This window comes from Narcine bancroftii, chromosome 7, assembly GCF_036971445.1.
Source record: "Narcine bancroftii isolate sNarBan1 chromosome 7, sNarBan1.hap1, whole genome shotgun sequence".
NCBI lineage: Eukaryota > Metazoa > Chordata > Chondrichthyes > Torpediniformes > Narcinidae > Narcine > Narcine bancroftii.
In genome coordinates, this window is record NC_091475.1 from 181,077,024 (window position 1) to 181,095,787 (window position 18,764).

The 18,764-nt window shown below is 39.9% G+C and overlaps 1 protein-coding gene across 1 annotated transcript in view; it reads left to right on the plus strand.

Annotated features, from left to right (window-relative positions):
• The window catches only part of LOC138740129 (relaxin receptor 2-like), a 117,625-nt gene extending 110,393 nt beyond the window's left edge, over positions 1-7,232 (plus strand). Inside the window, exons 17-18 of the mRNA XM_069892531.1 lie at positions 3,718-3,936; positions 6,821-7,232. Coding sequence (XP_069748632.1) covers positions 3,718-3,936; positions 6,821-7,065 — 464 coding nt within the window. The 3' untranslated portion in view covers positions 7,066-7,232. The remainder of the gene's footprint in view (positions 1-3,717; positions 3,937-6,820) is intronic.
• Positions 7,233-18,764: the final 11,532 nt, after the last annotated feature.

Here is an 18,764-nt window from a genome sequence, read left to right on the forward strand (position 1 = left end):
TATTCTAGTAAGGATGAAGGATTGGAATGCAAGGTAAAAGGACCTTCGATAATGAGAGAGGTTATGAATTTAGTCAAAAAGAAAAAGGAAGCATTTGGAAGGTTTAGAATGCTAAAATTAGATGGGGACCTTGAAGACTATAAATAATGTAAGAAAGCCAAAAGGGACTATGAAATATCCTTGGTGAGCAGGATTATAGAGAATCACAAGGCATTTTATGCTTGCATTAATTACAAAAGGACCACAAGGGAAAGGATTAGACTATTCAAGGACAAAGGAGAGAATTTATGCTTGGAGTCACAACAACTGAACAAGGTACTAAATCAGTATTTTCCATCACTATTCAACAAGAAGAAGGACAAGGAGAACAGCGAGAGCAGTATGGAGAGAATGTAAGGGCATCAAGAAAGGTATTTTAAAGAGCATTAAGGTGGGTGTCCCGAGGGGGCAATGGGATATATCCTAGGTTATTGAAAGAGGCAAGAGGTGAGATTGTTGGGGCCTTGACAAAGATCTTTGTATCCCTGCTAATAAGAGGCAAGATCCTGGATGACTGGAGGGGAGGCAATGTTATTCTTTTGTTCAAGATGGGAAAAAAGGGATAATCCAGGAAATTACAGACTGAAAAGCCTCACATCAGGGGCAGGGAAGCCACTGGAAAGAATGTTTACGGATAGGATTTGCACACATTTGGAAAGGTATGGTTAAATTAAGAAAAATCATCATGTCTTTGTTCAGGGCAGATCATGTCTTCCAAATTTGCTTAAGGTGATGAAATCAGTTGATATAGGTAGGGAAATGGATTTTATTTATGTGGACTTTACTAAAGTATTTTACAAGATCCCTCATGGTAGGCAGATTCAGAAAGTAATAATGCATGGGGTCCATGATGCATTGATAGTTTTGATTCAAAATTGGCTTGTCCTCAGAAGGCAGAGGATGGTGGTGGAAAGGTTTTATTCTTGGAATTCTGTCTTCTGCAGAGATCAGTTATGGAAAGCTATAGAAGAAGGTACCCCTTTTGTTTGTGATATATATGTATATATGACTGACTTGGATGAAACAGGTAGGTGATTGTGTTAGTAAGTTTGCAGGTGACACAAAGATTGATGGAGTTGTGGATTGTATAGAAGGCTATCAAAGAATACAACAGAATATATATTCATTACTGCAGTGGTTCTCAACCTTTTTCACTCACGTACAACTTTAAGTAATCCCTATGCCATCAGTGCTTTGGGATTAGAAAAGGATTAGAAAAATGGTATGTGAGTGGGAAGGGAAGATTGAGAATCACTGCTCTAGACCCAATTGTTACTTAAATATTTTGCTTGAGAAAAATTGTCATTGTCCATTTCCTTTACAGGTTATGAAACTGTGCACATAATGAGTCAATTAGGTATAATTAAAACAGTGGTTTTCAACCTTTTTCTTTCTACCCACATACCACCTTAAGCAATTCCTTACTAATAACAGAGCCCCTGTGGCACAGGGAATACTTAAAGTGGTATGTGAGCAGAAAGAAAAAGGTTGAAAACCATTTCAGTACTGATATGAGCAGAAATGGCAGATGGAACTTAATCCGGATAAGTGTGAGATGTTGCACATTGGGAGGTCAAATGTATGGGAAATGTATACAGCAGGGCTGGGCAACCTTTTTTTAAACTCACATTTCACCTTGAGTATTTCCTATGCCATAAGTACTATATGATTAGTAAGGGATTGCTTAAGGTGGTATATGAGTGAAAAAAATGGTTTAAAAAACCACTGTGTTAATCATACCTAATTGACTCATTAGGTGCACGGTTTCATAACTCCAAAGGAAATGGGCCAATGACAATTTTTCTCGAACAAAATATTTCAGAAACAATTAGATCTACAGCAGTAGTTCTCAACCATCCCTACCCACTCACATATACTAATCACAGAGTACTTATGGCATTAGGGAATCCTTAAGGTGGAATGTAGGGTTTTTTAAAAACAAAGGTTGCCCACCCCAGAATACTGTTAATTGCAGGTCTCCTAAAAGAATTAGTGTGCAAAGGGATTTGTGGGTCCAGATCTATAGATTCTTAAAAGTGGCCATGCAAATATATAAGGTGGTAGAAAAGGCATACGGCTCATTGGTCGAGGCATTATGTATAAGAGTAAGGAACTTGTGTAGTGGCTATATAAAAATTTGGTTAGGCCACACTTAGAGTATTGGAGTATTGTGTGTAATTCTGGTAGATGTAGAGGCTTTCAAAAAGGAACAAAGGGGATTAACCAGGATGCTGCCTGGATTAGAAGGCATGAGCTATGGGTAGAGGTTGGACAAACACGAGTTATTTTCTTGAGGTGAGATCTGATAGGGGTGTAAAAAATCATGAAAGGCATGGATATGGTAAAAATGTCACATACTAAATGTTTTTAAATTGGGAAGGAGATGTATGAGGTGAGTTTTCTACACAGTGTGGTAGTTCCTGAGGTAGTGTTTGAGAGACTTCCCGATGAACACACAAATATGCCAGAATATGTATCATGTGCATAAAGCAGAATTTTAGCTTAATTTTGGTATCATGTTTGGTGCAGACATTGTGGGCTGATGACCCTATTCCTGTTCTGTACTGTTCTCTGTATTGCATGTCATTTGACATCATTGCAAGTGTATAAAGGCCTTTTCAGTGTGACTGCGTAACTTGTGCATGGAAAATCAACAAAGATTTCTGATTGCATAATTAGGATCACTTTTATTTATAACATTCAACCAAACTTCACACAGAAGTATTCAATTCCTCAGTAAAACATCTGGGCCAATATTTTTGCCCACTCTTGACTATGAGTGTGTTCAGATCTAAACATTTGGAATTTACCTAATTTTCCAGGTAGTTTCAATATCATTCAGATAGTTCTACCAATAGAAAAAATTAATTTCTGAAATTTCCAAGTAGTAAATTTTGAAGAGACGAATTTTTAGAGCTTAAAAGATAATTATATTATTTAACACAACTACTTCTAACTGAACAAGCCAAATGAGAAAATGTGTATGAACATGAAAATAATATTCACTTTGTATTCTAAAAGTCACAAAAATATGCTCAGGTGAGAAAAACATGCTTGCATTTCAAGTTACACATAGAAATAACTCTCCAGAATTGTCTTTGAGAATTCCCTGAATTATTTTCTTTTTTTAAGGCTTGAATCTGATTGCCTTCATCATAATTGTCCCTTGTTTGTAAGTCCTTTTGAGCACATCTTATGGAATACTGATTTGATTTTATGCACACAATTTATCTGAAATTATCTTTAACACACCACATCTTCATAGAGAAATTATCAACCTTTCATAAAGAGAAGTCACCGAAGAATCGGTTTCCTCTGTTCTTTAAATAGATTTTTTTATTGACTAAATCATTTTTGCTCCCTTCAGAATACAGTTTACTGTGTTTCACATATCTTGCCCCACCTCCAAACATCAAAAGTTATATTGTCAATAACCATTCAGTATATACCTTCATGAAATTGGGTGTGTATCTTTCCAGCAGGTCTGATCTGTGCAGTATTACAGTTCCATTGCAGTTATAAAGATTGTGAATTATAAAATGACATGTGAAAGAGTCTGAAATAGACTTTCTACTGAGAGTTTATATTCATAAATGAACAAGAAGAGAGGAATAGAATACTATATCCATTATGAATGGAAAAAAAATAGTTAAACAACAAATTATTTTCTTTTTTTAGGTTTGAATATGATTGCCTTCATCATAATTGTCTTCGCTTACTTCAGCATGTTTTATTCCATTCACAAAACTGGAATCCAGACACCCGAAATGAAAAGACACATGCGAAGTGAAGTTGCAGTGGCTTACAGATTTTTCTTCATCGTGCTTTCTGATGCCTTCTGTTGGATTCCAATTTTTCTTTTGAAAGTCCTTTCATTGATTCAGGTGGAGATCCCAGGTATCTTTTAAATGCAAAAAGATAAAATGTGGTTAATACAGAAAGATAATTTGGGCTCTTCTTGTTACAAATATGCTGTATTCCATGGTCATGTTTTTGATTAACAATTACTCACATCAGAAATTTAGCATCTATATGTATTATCTGTGTCAACTTCAGTGTTTTAGGTTTTCAAGATAGCAAGGGAAGTTCGATTAATGACTGAAAAATTCTAGCACATAGCATGATGTTTCTGCATAATACACCACTGAATGGCTACTGTTTGAAAATAAAAGATTGTTCATTTGAGGCAAAGATGAAGTGAAACTTCTCTCAGAGGATCTTGTGTCTTTGGAATACCTTTGTCCAAAGGAGGTGGAAGCAGAAATGTTGTGTATTTTAAATAAGGAGGTTTAAGGTTACTGTGGGTTAGCAGAAATGTGAAGTTGATATATCAATCAAGAGTACCCACCATCTTACTAAGTGGTGAATAGCCTTGAGGGTGCCAGTTCATGTGTCCATATATTTTTTAAATTCTTTTTTTGAAGACTTTATTTAAAATTTTATAACATGAATACAATAGAGAATTACATTTAAAGAAAAAATTTTTAAAAATTAAAATGGTATGATTACAATATTACATCAGAAAACTACACAAAATAACCCCCCCCCCCCCCCCGTTAATTGTAACACAATATTAGTAATCTAACCATTGGAGCGCTTTCATCCCTAACGTCGAAGTACTCGAGATGGCAGAGGTCGACAGCATCGAGTCCACGCTGCTGAAGATCCAGCTGCACTGGGTGGGTCACGTCTCCAGAATGGAGGACCATCGCCTTCCCAAGATCGTGTTATATGGCGAGCTCTCCACTGGCCACCGTGACAGAGGTGCACCAAAGAAAAGGTACAAGGACTGCCTAAAGAAATCTCTTGGTGCCTGCCACATTGACCACCGCCAGTGGGCTGATATCGCCTCAAACCGTGCATCTTGGCGCCTCACAGTTTGGCGGGCAGCAACCTCCTTTGAAGAAGACCGCAGAGCCCACCTCACTGACAAAAGGCAAAGGAGGAAAAACCCAACACCCAACCCCAACCAAACAATTTTCCCCTGCAGCCGCTGCAACCGTGTCTGCCTGTCCCGCATTGGATTTGTCAGCCACAAACGAGCCTGCAGCTGACGTGGACTTTTACCCCCTCCATAAATCTTCGTCCGCGAAGCCAAGCCAAAGATATTTTTTAAATTCTTTTTTTGAAGACTTTATTTAAAATTTTATAACATGAATACAATAGAGAATTACATTTAAAGAAAAAATTTTTAAAAATTAAAATGGTATGATTACAATATTACATCAGAAAACTACACAAAATAACCCCCCCCCCCCCCGTTAATTGTAACACAATATTAGTAATCTAACCATTGGAGCGCTTTCATCCCTAACGTCGAAGTACTCGAGATGGCAGAGGTCGACAGCATCGAGTCCACGCTGCTGAAGATCCAGCTGCACTGGGTGGGTCACATCTCCAGAATGGAGGACCATCGCCTTCCCAAGATCGTGTTATATGGCGAGCTCTCCACTGGCCACCGTGACAGAGGTGCACCAAAGAAAAGGTACAAGGACTGCCTAAAGAAATCTCTTGGTGCCTGCCACATTGACCACCGCCAGTGGGCTGATATCGCCTCAAACCGTGCATCTTGGCGCCTCACAGTTTGGCGGGCAGCAACCTCCTTTGAAGAAGACCGCAGAGCCCACCTCACTGACAAAAGGCAAAGGAGGAAAAACCCAACACCCAACCCCAACCAAACAATTTTCCCCTGCAGCCGCTGCAACCGTGTCTGCCTGTCCCGCATTGGATTTGTCAGCCACAAACGAGCCTGCAGCTGACGTGGACTTTTACCCCCTCCATAAATCTTCGTCCGCGAAGCCAAGCCAAAGATATTTTTTAAATTCTTTTTTTGAAGACTTTATTTAAAATTTTATAACATGAATACAATAGAGAATTACATTTAAAGAAAAATTTTTTAAAAATTAAAATGGTATGATTACAATATTACATCAGAAAACTACACAAAATAACCCCCCCCCCCCGTTAATTGTAACACAATATTAGTAATCTAATTTAAAATTAGTCCATATTTTTAAAATTCTGATCACTTAAAAAAAAAGTGGTTAATGCATTGGGGCACCTATCTTTGAATTAGTTGTGGATTCTCCGTCTTACTGTGATAACAAACAGGGTGCTACTTAGATTTTGAACACTGGACCAAGATTCTTGTAAGCCATAAGGCAGATGTAAAGCACAAGCCCTCCAGGCTTTCCCATTCTCTTTCTTCTATTCACTTTTATTTCTAATATACATTATATTTAATCATACTATCTTATTCTTAAAAGTAATTGAAGTCTTCAGGTACCTAATGCCAATTAATTGAGGAATCCAAGAGTCCATCATTATTATGACATCCTCTTTGGTGATTTTAGCATGCAGGACAAACATCCATACAGTTAATTCTGCTTAATTCTCTCTCTTCCCCACCCCCCCCATCTGTTTCTACCTATCACTTCTAACCTCTGTCTCAACACCCCTCCCCTCCCCTCCCCCCTCCACCACATCTTTGGATCTTTGGTCCATTTACACATCATTACCCTATCATCTGGTTCCATCTGTGACCTACTGGCCTCTTACCCTTCCTTCTCACTTCTGTGTACTGGATTATTATCCCTCCATGCTCTCAGTCCTGATGCAGGGTTTTGACCTTGAATGTTGACCATCCCTTTGGCTCCGCAGATGTCTCTTAACCTACTGAGTTCTTCCAGTTTTTGTTGTACGTTATCGGTTTGATGTGAGTGAAAATCGATTTTAAAGCATGCTTTTATTCTTATTTGAGATGTATTAATTTTTTTTCCAGGAGCAATTACATCATGGGTTGTTATATTTATACTTCCAATAAACAGTGCCTTAAACCCAATTCTCCATACACTCACAACAACTTTCTTCAGAGAAAATATGAAACAATTTATTTGCAACCATTCAAGTAAAAGAAAGGGCACATGGACAAAGAACTCTTCAAAACAGTCCACGTCATCAGTTAAATTTAGATTTTTACGAAGGTTATCAGTTTTAGAAAACATACTGACTTCAAGACATCACTAACACTTTGGAATATTCTTAAAAGGAAAGCAGGAGCTGTTGCCTGATTGTACATTAAGCATATGCCTCAACCACTCAACAATCTGAAGAAAGACGGAGACTTTGGAATAATGTAATGACGACTGTCTGTAAATTAATTCACAAAGTTTTAAAACAATATTTTTGTTCAGCATGAGGAGCTTCAAAATAAAGAAAGAGTTCGACAGAGAACACAAACAAAAATGAAAATGGTATTTTAAAAAATAATGTTAAGTTAAATTTGATTATGGTTCATTATTTTGTGAAATTCTATTAAAAGGAGTAGGAAATTAGAAAGAATGTGAAAGCCACAACAATGATTGAATTGTGATAAGTTGCACCAGATAAAATGTTCATTTGTACACTTAATGTCATCAATATCTTGGGGCTAACAATTTCTGTGAGCTAACATTACATTTTTAGAACAGAAACAAAATCCACGATTGATAGAGAATAAAGCTTTCTGAATGTCAGGCAGAACTTTTTGTAATATTAACCAGAAAACTGCTAAAATATATGTTTTAATTCCTCAGACCTTTTGCTTTTATCATTATTTTCCAGGCTTTCCTCAATTTACTTTTATTTCTAACATACATTTTATCTAATTATACAATCTTATTCTTAAAAGTAATTGAAGTACAGGTACACGATCCTTTATCCGGAACCCTTGGGGAACATTGTGTTCCGAATTTCGGATTTTTCTGGATTTTGGAAAGCCCACCTGAATTATACTGCCGTATCCACCCCCACCCTCTTCCAGTCACCCGGTTGTCTCCCCCAACCGCCGGTCCCCACTTGCCGGATTTTGGAGCTTTCTGGATTTTAGGTGTCCGGATAAAGGATGGTATACCTGTATCTCCTTCCTGTCAGTTTCTTTGGGTGTCTTGGCTTTATTTTACTAGATGATACTGTGACGCAGTGGGTTAATTAAATATTTGTGATGCAATGGGTTAATTAAATATATGCTTATAAAAGAGATTAGAATTGGGTTAGCTGTTAGGTTGCATGCATTTCACAGACACAGCCTTGCAAAGTCTGAGGGCAGGTGCAAACAGAGGGTTCTGGGCTTATGTGCAAGCACACCTCAGAAACTGAAACATTTGCAGAGAGTTGGGGCCATGTGTTTTTTTTGTAAAGCCTGGAAATTGCCACATTTGCAAACTGAAACAAAAAAAAACAGTGCTTGGAATATCAGGAGGCGAGGAGCAGAGCAGAGAAGGAGAGAGAAGGCAGTTAGCAGTAAGCAGTCTGAGAAAAGGCTCGCTCTTTTTCAAGACTGGGCAGAGTTCTAATATGGTTGCCTGAGTGTACTCTGTGGAAATCAGGAGTGGCAACTAGTCATCCCGGTGTGGCAAAGAGGAGAAGAACCTGGAAAGAAGACGTTTCTTCTGGAAGACATTCCTGTTTGGGGTGTTCAACAAGCAACAACAACTCTCTGTAACCTTCCACAACTTTCCTGCTTGGTAATTCTAAGTAAAGCACTGAAGTTTGCTTGAACATAATGACTGCTTGAACGTAATGACTGCTTGAAGATTACTGGAAACTGTAGCCTTGAAAGTGTGGACAGTGGAAGATTAGCCAGTAAAAAGGACTTTATTGAAAACACATTACACACACTTGTGCTTAGATTTGGTTGAAAGGGGGGGGGGGGGGGCAGGGATTGTGTAAATAACTTAATCTTGATAAGTTCAGTGTTGATCTTGTTCTATACTCAGAGAACTAAACTAATTTTGTTTAAGGATCCATTGCTTTGGTGTATTTCTATTCTGTCCTGAAAAGCCCAGATTAGGAAGCATAAACATATACTAAACTATTTCAGTAATGGTTAAAAATAATGTGATTTTTTTTTAATTGTGTTTTTTTTTTAAAAGGCTGCATTGCTAATTCACTTTACAATTGTATGTTAGAAATTGATATTGATTTTATACACATAATTTATATGTAATTGCACTTCGTTCACTAAGTTTTCTTGCAAAGTTGCCTTGCCCTGGGAGAAGACCCTGTTGCTTGTTCCTCTGTTCTTTCATGAATTGTATTCGAAGTAAAATGTTTTATTCCTCTCTGTACAATAGATTATTTGCTAGGAAGCATATATCCTGTCCACTGCAAATTCTTTGGCTGACATAAAGCTGGCAATAATTAGCAAAGAATTGCAGGAGGAATTAAACAGGTCAGATAGCATCCATTCATAGAAATGGTCAGTCAACATTTTGAGTAGAAACCCCCTTAGCAAGATATAGGTGATATTACATACAGTAAAGGGAAGGGGGGGGGGGGTTGGAATAGAGTATTGAACAGAAGGTATGGGAGTGGAGAGAGACAGGTAGAGGGAAGAACCATTTGGAAGGAGGTGGGAAAAAAGTTAGAGAAAAGTAAGTGATGCACCATCAATGACTCTAAAAGACTGAGGTTGAGCAAAATTAATAGAATGAGGTGGTCGACTGTCCAGAACTGAGGAAGGGGCTGGGGAGCAGTTACCTTTATTCAAGAGTCTGTGGAGAGCCAAAGATACAGTCGGCTAATAGATGTGCCCAGACAGATAACTATATACATACAGTGGTTTACCACATTCTCTGCTTCTTTTTAAAAAGAGTCTGACAGGGTGAAGTGTTGATGATACAATTACAAATTAAATATTTCGGGTTGTTTGATTTTGCGCTGTGACCATTGTAGTACCGGCTGTGACTTCAGCACAGTGATGGGGTCCTGGATGGGCTGGGGTGTCTGAATGCAGTCGTTGGTGTTGGGCTGGTGGGTACACAGCGACAAGCCTGGTGTGTCATTTGTTTGGGCCTTGGTAATGTGCCATGGCCCTGGTGTGTGATGACTCCAGGGTGGCAGAGATCATTGTGAAGGGCTTGTAAGTGGTCAATTTGTGCACTGGCACAAGTTACATGGAATAGGGCATCTGGGGGCTCGTTGAGATTCCCGGGCCAGTACAAGATATCGTAATTGTAGGTGGAAAGTTCAATTCTCCACCTCAATAGCTTAAGGTTCTTGATTTTACCTCATTGCTGGTTATTGAACATGAATGCAACTCTATGTTGGTCAGTCAGCAAGGTAAATCATTTTCCAGCCAGGTAGTGTCTCCAGTGCCATACTCCCTCAACAATGGCTTGGGCCTCCTTGATAGAGGAGTGTCGAATTTCAAGGCCCTGGAGGGTGCGGGAAAAGAAAGCAACAGGCCAACCCATCTGGTTAAAGGTGGCAACCAGACCGAAATCTGATGCATCGCCCTCCACATCGTGTATCGTGGACTTGGCAATGTCTGCCTTGATGCAGCTGAAGGCTGCGCGGACCTCAGATATTAGGGGAAAAGAGGTGGATTTAATGAGAAGGTGGGCCTTATCTGCATAGTTGCGGACCCACTGGGCATAGTAAGAGAAAAAGCCCAGTGAGGGAGGGGGAGTTCCAAGACCAAATACATATGGTCCTGGTCAGGACCAATGACTCCATTCTCAACAACACAGCCAAGGATGGCAAGGTTGTGTGAAATATGCATTTAGCCTTATTGTATGTATGTATGTATGTAAGTGGGCTGATATCGCCTCAAACCGTGCATCTTGGCGCTTCACAGTTCGGCAGGCAGCAACCTCCTTTGAAGAAGACTGCAGAGCCCACCTCACTGACAAAAGACAAAGGAGGAAAAATCCAACACCCAACCCCAACCAACAAATTTTCCCCTGCAACCGCTGCAACTGTGTCTGCCTGTCCCGCATCGGACTTGTCAGCCACAAACGAGCCTGCAGCTGACGTGGACATTTACCCCTCCATAAATCTTCGTCCGCAAAGCCAAGCCAAAGAAAGAAAGGAGTTTGGTGGTGTGGAGGAAATTTTGAAGATTGGCATCAAGATCCTACAGGTCATGGCCACAGATGGTGATGTTGTCGAGATATGGGAATGTGGTCTGCAGCACATATTGATCTACCATGCGGTCCAATTCCCACTGGATTTTCTCCATTGTCAAAAGTGGAAGACTGAGACCCCATTGGTGACACTGAAAGGGACTCAGGAAATTATGGAGGTGGCCATCCACCTCGAACCCAGTATATTGGTGGCCCTCCGGGCTGATGGGGAGCTGAAGGTATGCATTTTTAGGTCGATGGTAGAGATGACCTGATATTGTGCAATTTGATTCACCATATCGCACATGTGGGGAAGGGGGTACACGTTCAGTTATGTGTACCTAATAATCGATGACCATCCTGCTTTCCTCCCCATTCCTCACTACTACCACTTGTGCGCTCCAAGGACTGGTGCTGGCCTCAATGATCCCCTCATTGAGTAGTTGCTGATCCTCTGCCTAATAAAGGCCTTGTCCCCAGCACTGTACTGCCTACTTTTGGTGCCGACAGGTTTATAGTCTGGGCTGAGGTTAACAAACAGCAATGGAGGGGTGATTTTGAGGGTGGAAAGACCACAGATCATGCATAATGAGCGATCAAGTTGTTGGCTGTGTGTGGTGGTGGAGGAGGCTGAAGGGGTAGGTGGAGTGCAATGGGTGATTTTAAAAACTGCTGGCTACAGACAATGTGGGGTAGGTAGGGCCCATCGTACTCAATTGTCACACTTTTAAGGTGACATTGAAAGTCCAGTCTCAGTAGCATGGCAGCGCAGAGCTATGGCATCACCAGGAGTTTAAAGTTTTTGTTGTCTGGGCCTCCACAATCAATCACTGCACAGTAGCTGCGGACATCCTCCGCATGTGGCCTTGATGCCAAGGAGACCTTTTGGCTTACTGGTCTTACCACGAAGGAGTAGCACTGCATTGTGTTGGGGTGGATGAAGCTCTCCATGCTCACACTATCAAACAGGCAACTCCTCACTTTCCTGAAGCTCTCCATGCTCACACTATCAAACAGGCAACTCCTCACTTTCCTGAATGTCCATCGTTGATCTGGCAAGTTAATGGGGACTACCCTGGTCAAGTGTGATGGAAGCTTTGTCGGAACACTGCTAGTCACTGCGTCAGAGAGTTCGAGTGTTGAGTCAGGAGATGGCAGCATCCAAGGTGGCGGCCCCCATGGTCCACATGCAGTGCTTCTGGATTTTGAAAATGGTGCTCAAGATGGTGCCCCATGACTTGCATTGTTGTCAGGTCTCTAAGATAGCACCCAAGATGGCAGCCCCCATGTCTCATGTGGCGCCACTAGTTCCTGGTGATGGCAGCATCCAAGATGGTGGCCTGCATGCAGCGCTGCTAGGGAGGGGTGGTTTTGATCGGCAAACCTTTGCATGGTGCCCTTTCTTCCCACAGTTGAAGCAAACCGCATCTTTTGCTGGGCAGCGTTTTCTCATATGCTTGCCCAGGCTGCAGGGGTAGCACTTTGGGTGCTCACAGAGTATAGCGGCCATTGTCGGGTCACTGGCGGGACATGGCAGTAGCAGTGTTAGGTGCTCGCAGAATACAGCCCTGGGGTTAGATTGCTGGTGGAATGTGATGGTGGCAGCATGTCTTAAATTGGTGGTGCCTGGAGTAACCACGAGGTAGCCATGTTGTTGGTTGAGTAGGCCTCCATATTCTGAAGAGCTACCTCCAGTGTGCCTGCCAATTTGACCACCTTACACAGATTGAGCTCACCTTGCTCTTGTAGTCTCTGGCAAATGTAATTGGACCAGATGCCGATGACATAGGCATCTCTAATCATGTCCTCGATATACTCCACGGCCATCATTCGTAGGCCCGTCTGAGGGTTCACGGGGGGCCAGAGGTACTTGCTGGTCGACTTTCCGGGTTGCTGCTTTCGGGTCACTTGGAGGTGTCTGGCATAGACCTCATTGATCTTTCTCAAGTACTGGCCTTTCAATATGTCCATTGCCTCTGAATTCGACATGGGGCATCCCTGATCATCGAGTACACCAGGGGCCCAAATCAGGAGTGCAGTTCCTGGAGTTTGTTGTTCTCTGACCAAACGATGGTTGATGATGCCTGCAGGAATGCTTTGAAACAGTGTAGCCAGAGCTCAAAGTTGGTAGAGGCTTTGGGTGATTGAGGGTAGATTTCCAGCTTCTCTGGGTTCAGGATTTTCTTCATAGTCAAAACTATTGCAAATAAAATAGATGCACCATCAATGACCCCAAAGACTGAATTGAGCAAAACTGATAGGCTTTTATTCACAATGGAATGAAGGCACGTCCATGTTGGTCGTCTGTCCTGAACTGAGGAACGGGCTAAGGATCAGACACTTTTATTCAGGAGTCTGTGGGAGGAGCCACAGGTACAGTCATCCATTCGTAGGCTTGTCTGAGGGTTCACGGGGGGCTATAAAATCAGTCAGACAGATAGATATATGTACATAATAATGGTTTACAACAGTATGTACAGATGTAGGTAAAGCTACAACTGTCCAGCCTCTTTCTGAGTCCAGAGTTGTCTTTGAGTTGGTAATGGTCTTCCAGAGGTTGCACCTCCAATGTACAAGTGCACCATTCCTATTTGTTGCAGTCAAACAAATACATAAGATTCATGAACTACAAAGTTTTATAAATTAAACTACCACAATATGCCCAGACATAAAAGGAGGTAAGTATTCAAAGTTATTGTTAGTGCAAAAAAAAAAAGTGGTTTCAATAGTGCAGGCCAATCTTTGGCTGGTCCCAAAGTAGATTACCAATGAGGTTCAAGAGCCTCATAGCTGTTGGATTAAAAAAACTTGGGGGTGTTGCACTTCACCCTGAAGATAGCAGCTACAAGAGAATGCAATGGACTTCCTTAATGATGTTGTCTAAGTATTTGCTATTGCAATGCACTAGAAGGGCTGGAGAAACACAGCAGGTCACACAGCATAATAGGAAATAAAGGATAACCAAGGATGTGGGCTTGGGCCCTTCGTCAAGGTATGAGCAAAAAGCAGAAATTCTTCATAAGCAAAATGGAAGTCAACATTATTTATCTCAGCAAATGGAAATAAATCAAGATAAATTGAGATAAGTGTTATTAACAGAAAGCCAAAAGCTGACTGAAACTGAAATTGATGATTATCAAGTTAACAGAGGCCTTGAAGAAGCTTACCATACTTAATTGACTGATATTATTTTTGATATTCCGTCTGGGGGAGGCAGACTCTCTTTTTTTCCACTTTCTCCTTCCGAGGCCTCGTGCTACTAATGGCGAGAGCCACTTCTTGTAATAAAAGGGTTTAGTGCTGAATCTGATCAGTACTTTTTTTGGTTTTTTTTAAATTCTTTTTATTATTTCAGGATTTCTTACTTTTCTCTCTTTGGAGACATTGTTTGTTCTTAAGATTGGCTGTGGAGCCAAGACATGCCAGGGTGGAAATGGGAGTCAAGTATTTTTGAAATTATATTATGGGGGTACATAGTTTGAATTATGTAACATTTAATGTGAATGGGTTCAATACCCAATTAAAAGGAAGAGAGTTTTAGCTCATATTTAAAAGTTGAAAGCAGATAATGCTTTTTTTTTCCAGGAGACTCGTTTAACTAAGACCATCAAAAGTTAAAGAGAGAATGGATTGGTCAAGTTATAGCTTCGTCTTTTCATTTTAAAGTGTGACAGAGTATATAAATTAGTTTTTGGGAGATAAATTGGGAAAGGTTTGCTAAATTAGGTCACATACAAACACTTTAAAACAGATCTTATTTAAAATACTGGAGCTCTGCTAATGCTAGACATATCAGCTCCACAGCTTTTGCAAAAGCTTTGGAGAGTGTCCAAGAGACTTCACTAATGGATTGCTGTTTACAAAAGGCAACAGATGAAAGATCTTGTCGGAGCCACCTTCTGTTGTACTTACTGTTCTAAGAGGGTCATGTGGTTTTGCAAGCAGAGATAGTCAGACAGGCTTTCTCTCTGTGTGTGCTTGTGGAAAGCCCCATTTGGAAGATGGGTTTGTAAGTGCTTTGTTCAGCCTGGTCAAAGCCCTTGAGTTCATACAAGAGGAGATGACTGGCTGTCTAACGTTTCACTTGGAATAAGAGAAACAAAAAGTCACTCTGTGGTGACCTGAAAGAAGGAGGTTATCATCTGGAGAACCCTGAAGGGGGCAAGTTTCAAGTAAAAGGAATCAGTTGTGGATGTCCTGGAACAACAAATCTCTCTCTAAACCAACAAGAATCTTCCTGAGTGGTAACCATTTACCTTTTAAGCACCAAAAAGCCTGGTGAACTCTATAAATGTAAAATTCTGTGCACAGTATAAGAATTGCCTGCAACCAGTGAACTTGGAGGAATGAGAAGTGAGATTGAACTATGAACCAAAGAATCTTTCTGAACTTTACACACACGTGAACTTAGAATTGGAAGGGGATTGAGTTAGGTTAGTTACATTAAAATGTGATTTTGTGTTCATGTTTAAAGATAATTAAAAGCAACCTTTATTTAAGTAACCATTTATCCTGGTGAATATCTATAGCTGCTGGGTTTATGGGTCCTCTGGGCTCGTAACAAAAGCAAGAGGAGTAGCTATTTTGATTAATAAAAAAGTACAATTTTAATTAGAATCAATAGTTTCTGATCCTCTGGGAGGATTTGTCAAATTCATTCAGAGTTTTGGACTCTTATGAATGTCTATGCGCCTAATACGGACGATGAGAAATTTATTCAAGATGTTTTTTTTTAATTTGGTAGAAGCAAATGAAAATGTAATAATTGGTGGTGATTTCAATTACTATTTAGATCCAATTTTAGATAAATCTCAAAAATCTTTAACAAACAAAAACTGCTAAAAAGAATTTTGATGTTAATGAAAGACTTGATTAATAAAGATTTGACTCCTGGAATAGATTTCTTTTTAATTTAGCTCATTTGCAAGGAAGAATTGAATATGTACAATAAAAACCTAGAATTGTAGCAGATATTGATTGTTGATGACACCATTATTGATGTCATGCTTCAGTTCTAACAAAATTGATTCAATTTATAGATGGAGATTTAATTCTTCACTATTAAAAAAATGTTGAATTTTGTAATTTTATGAGAAACCAAATACAAATATATTTAGATATAAATACTAATTCAGTTGATAATAAATTTGTTTTGTGGGACGCACTAAAAGCTTATTTAAGAAGTCAAATAATAAGCTATTCAACTAAAATTAAGAAAAATTATCTTAGAGGTAGATAAATTAGAGAAAGAAATAATAATTTTGGGAAAAAAATTACAAAAAATTTCTTCTGAGAAAGAGGTTGGAATTAATAAGAAAATGCCTTATAATTCAATACAAACAGAATGGAGAAATTAATTGAAAGAACTAAACATAAATATTATGAACTAGGAGAAAGAGCACATAAGGTATTAGCTTGGCAATTGAAAATGGAATGTATCAAGAACTATTAATGCTGTTAAAAAGAATTCAAAAATTACACAAGACCACACATGTCAAACTCTGGCCCCCTTTGGCCCGCAAGATCATTTCAAAAATGTATTAGAGGTGGCCCGCCCTGCAGCGAGAGCTGATGCTGTTTTTTGGTAATGTCACCCCCACCATCCTCCCCCTTCATTGCACATCCTTCCCCATTGTAACACGAGAAATTGTAACACGAGAAGTCTGTCGATGTCATCAGCCGGCAAGCCAGTTGGAAGGCTCCCCACACAACCAGTCACTTCTCCCACCTGTCGAGCGGTGCGGCGGATGGGCGAGTGCCTGTGATTTCCTGTCGGCGTGACGGGCATGGCAGGCTGCGCACGGCCCCCAGGCAGCACGAGCCCCGCGCGACTGGCACTGGACGGCCCTTCCACAGCACGAGCGCACTTCTCCCGGTCGCCACGGCCTTCAGCGCTTGCACCCGCGCGGACCCCAAGGACGGCTGGTTCGGCCCTGCACGTGAAGAGAGAGATGGTGGCTGTCCGCAAAGGCTGATCAGCAGCGCGCTGGGCCTGAGTGGGTGGGTGGGTAAGCAGGGGTTGGCAGAGGGTGTAGGTGAGGAGTAATGGGCAGGGGAAGTTATGGTGGTGTGAGGGGCAGTTAGAGGGAGGGATGAGTAGAAGGAGGGGTGGATAGGGAAGAGGTAAAAGGGGAGGGGCAGGGAGAGTAGGGGAGGGGTGATTAGAGGGTGAGAGACGGATAGAGGGAGGAACAGGTTGAGGGGAGAGGCAGTAGAGGGGCGTGTATAGGATGGGGTGGGTAGAGGCAGAGCGAGTGGAGTGAGGGGTGAGTAGAGGTTGGGTAAAGGACTGGTCAGGTAGAGGGATGGTGGGTTGAGGGTGAATAGAGGCCTAGAGCCTGAGGAGTGAGCAGGAAATGCTGAGTCCTGATGCAGGCCAAAATGGACACTGCCTGTGAATGCTGACTACATCTCCACAGGGACCAAATAGGTTTCCCTCAGGTCAAGCAAAGGGTGAACTTGAGCTACCTACTCCTGACCTGTAACATTATCCTCCTAAAGTTATATCCTAAAGTTTAACATTACATATGTTAAACTTATGTAAACATATGTTAAAGAAGAGAAAACATGCAGATGTTGTTGAAAAATTTCAATAAATATTTAGTTCGGCCCTCAACTTAGTCCAAGTTTTTAATTTTGGCCCTCTGTGAATTTGAGTTTGACACCCCTGCACAAGACAAATTATTCTTTTAAAGTGTATTATACTAAGCTATATATATCTCAGTCAACAGATGAAGGGAAAATGAATGTATTCTTACATAAGCTTCAACTTTCTTCTTTAAATTATGAAGCTCATAAAGATTGAGATTCTCTATTCATGATGAAAGAAGTGATTAAGGGTTTAAATACTATTCAAAATGGTAAATCTCCAGGTGAAGATGGGTTTACTTGTGAATTTTATAAAAAATTTAAAGATTTATTAATGCCTTTATTAATGGAAGTATTAAAACAAGCAACCCAAACTTGTTCATTACCATAATCTTTTTTCAAATGCCATAACAGTAACACCTAAGAAAGTTAGAGATTTATTAAAACCATAGACTTACAGACCTATATCTTTATTAAATGTTGATTCTAAGATTGTAGCTAAAGATTTGGTGAGTAGATTGAATGTATCCTTACCAGAATTAGTTCATTCAGATCAATCTGGATTAGTTAAAGAGGTACTCTGCTGATAATATTGCTAAATTAGTTTAATTTCTGTTTCTCAGAAGAAGGCGAATTCAGCCTTAATTTTATCACTAGATGCTGAAAGGGCTTTTTAAAGATTAGAATGGAATTGTTTATTTCAAGTTTTAGAAAAATTTCAATTTGGATCAATATTTGTTAATTGGATTAAGACTTGATATAGAAATCCTTTGGCTTGAGTAGTCACTAATGGACAAATCTCTTGTCCTTTTTCGTTAACTAGATTGGTTAGACAAGGTTGTCCTTTGTCTCCCACATTATTTGTTTTGGCAATTGAATCATTAGCACAAATAATAAGACAAGATATTAGTATTAAATGAATTAAAGTTAATAAAGAGGAATATAAGATTAGTATGTGGCTGATGATGTATTAATCTATATAACAGATCTTGAAAATTAATTATCTTTAATATAAGAAATTACAAGATTATGGGAAAATATCTGGTTATAAAATTAATTGGGACAAAAGTGAGGTTATGCCGTTAGTTGAGGGTGATTATGATCGATGTAAACAAAGTGTTCAATTTAAATGGAAACAAAATCTGATTAAATATTTAAGTAATAAAATTGACAAATATTTAGACAGTTTGTATAAATTGAATTATTTACCGCCACTTAGTAAAATTAAAGATGATTTAAATAGATGGAATG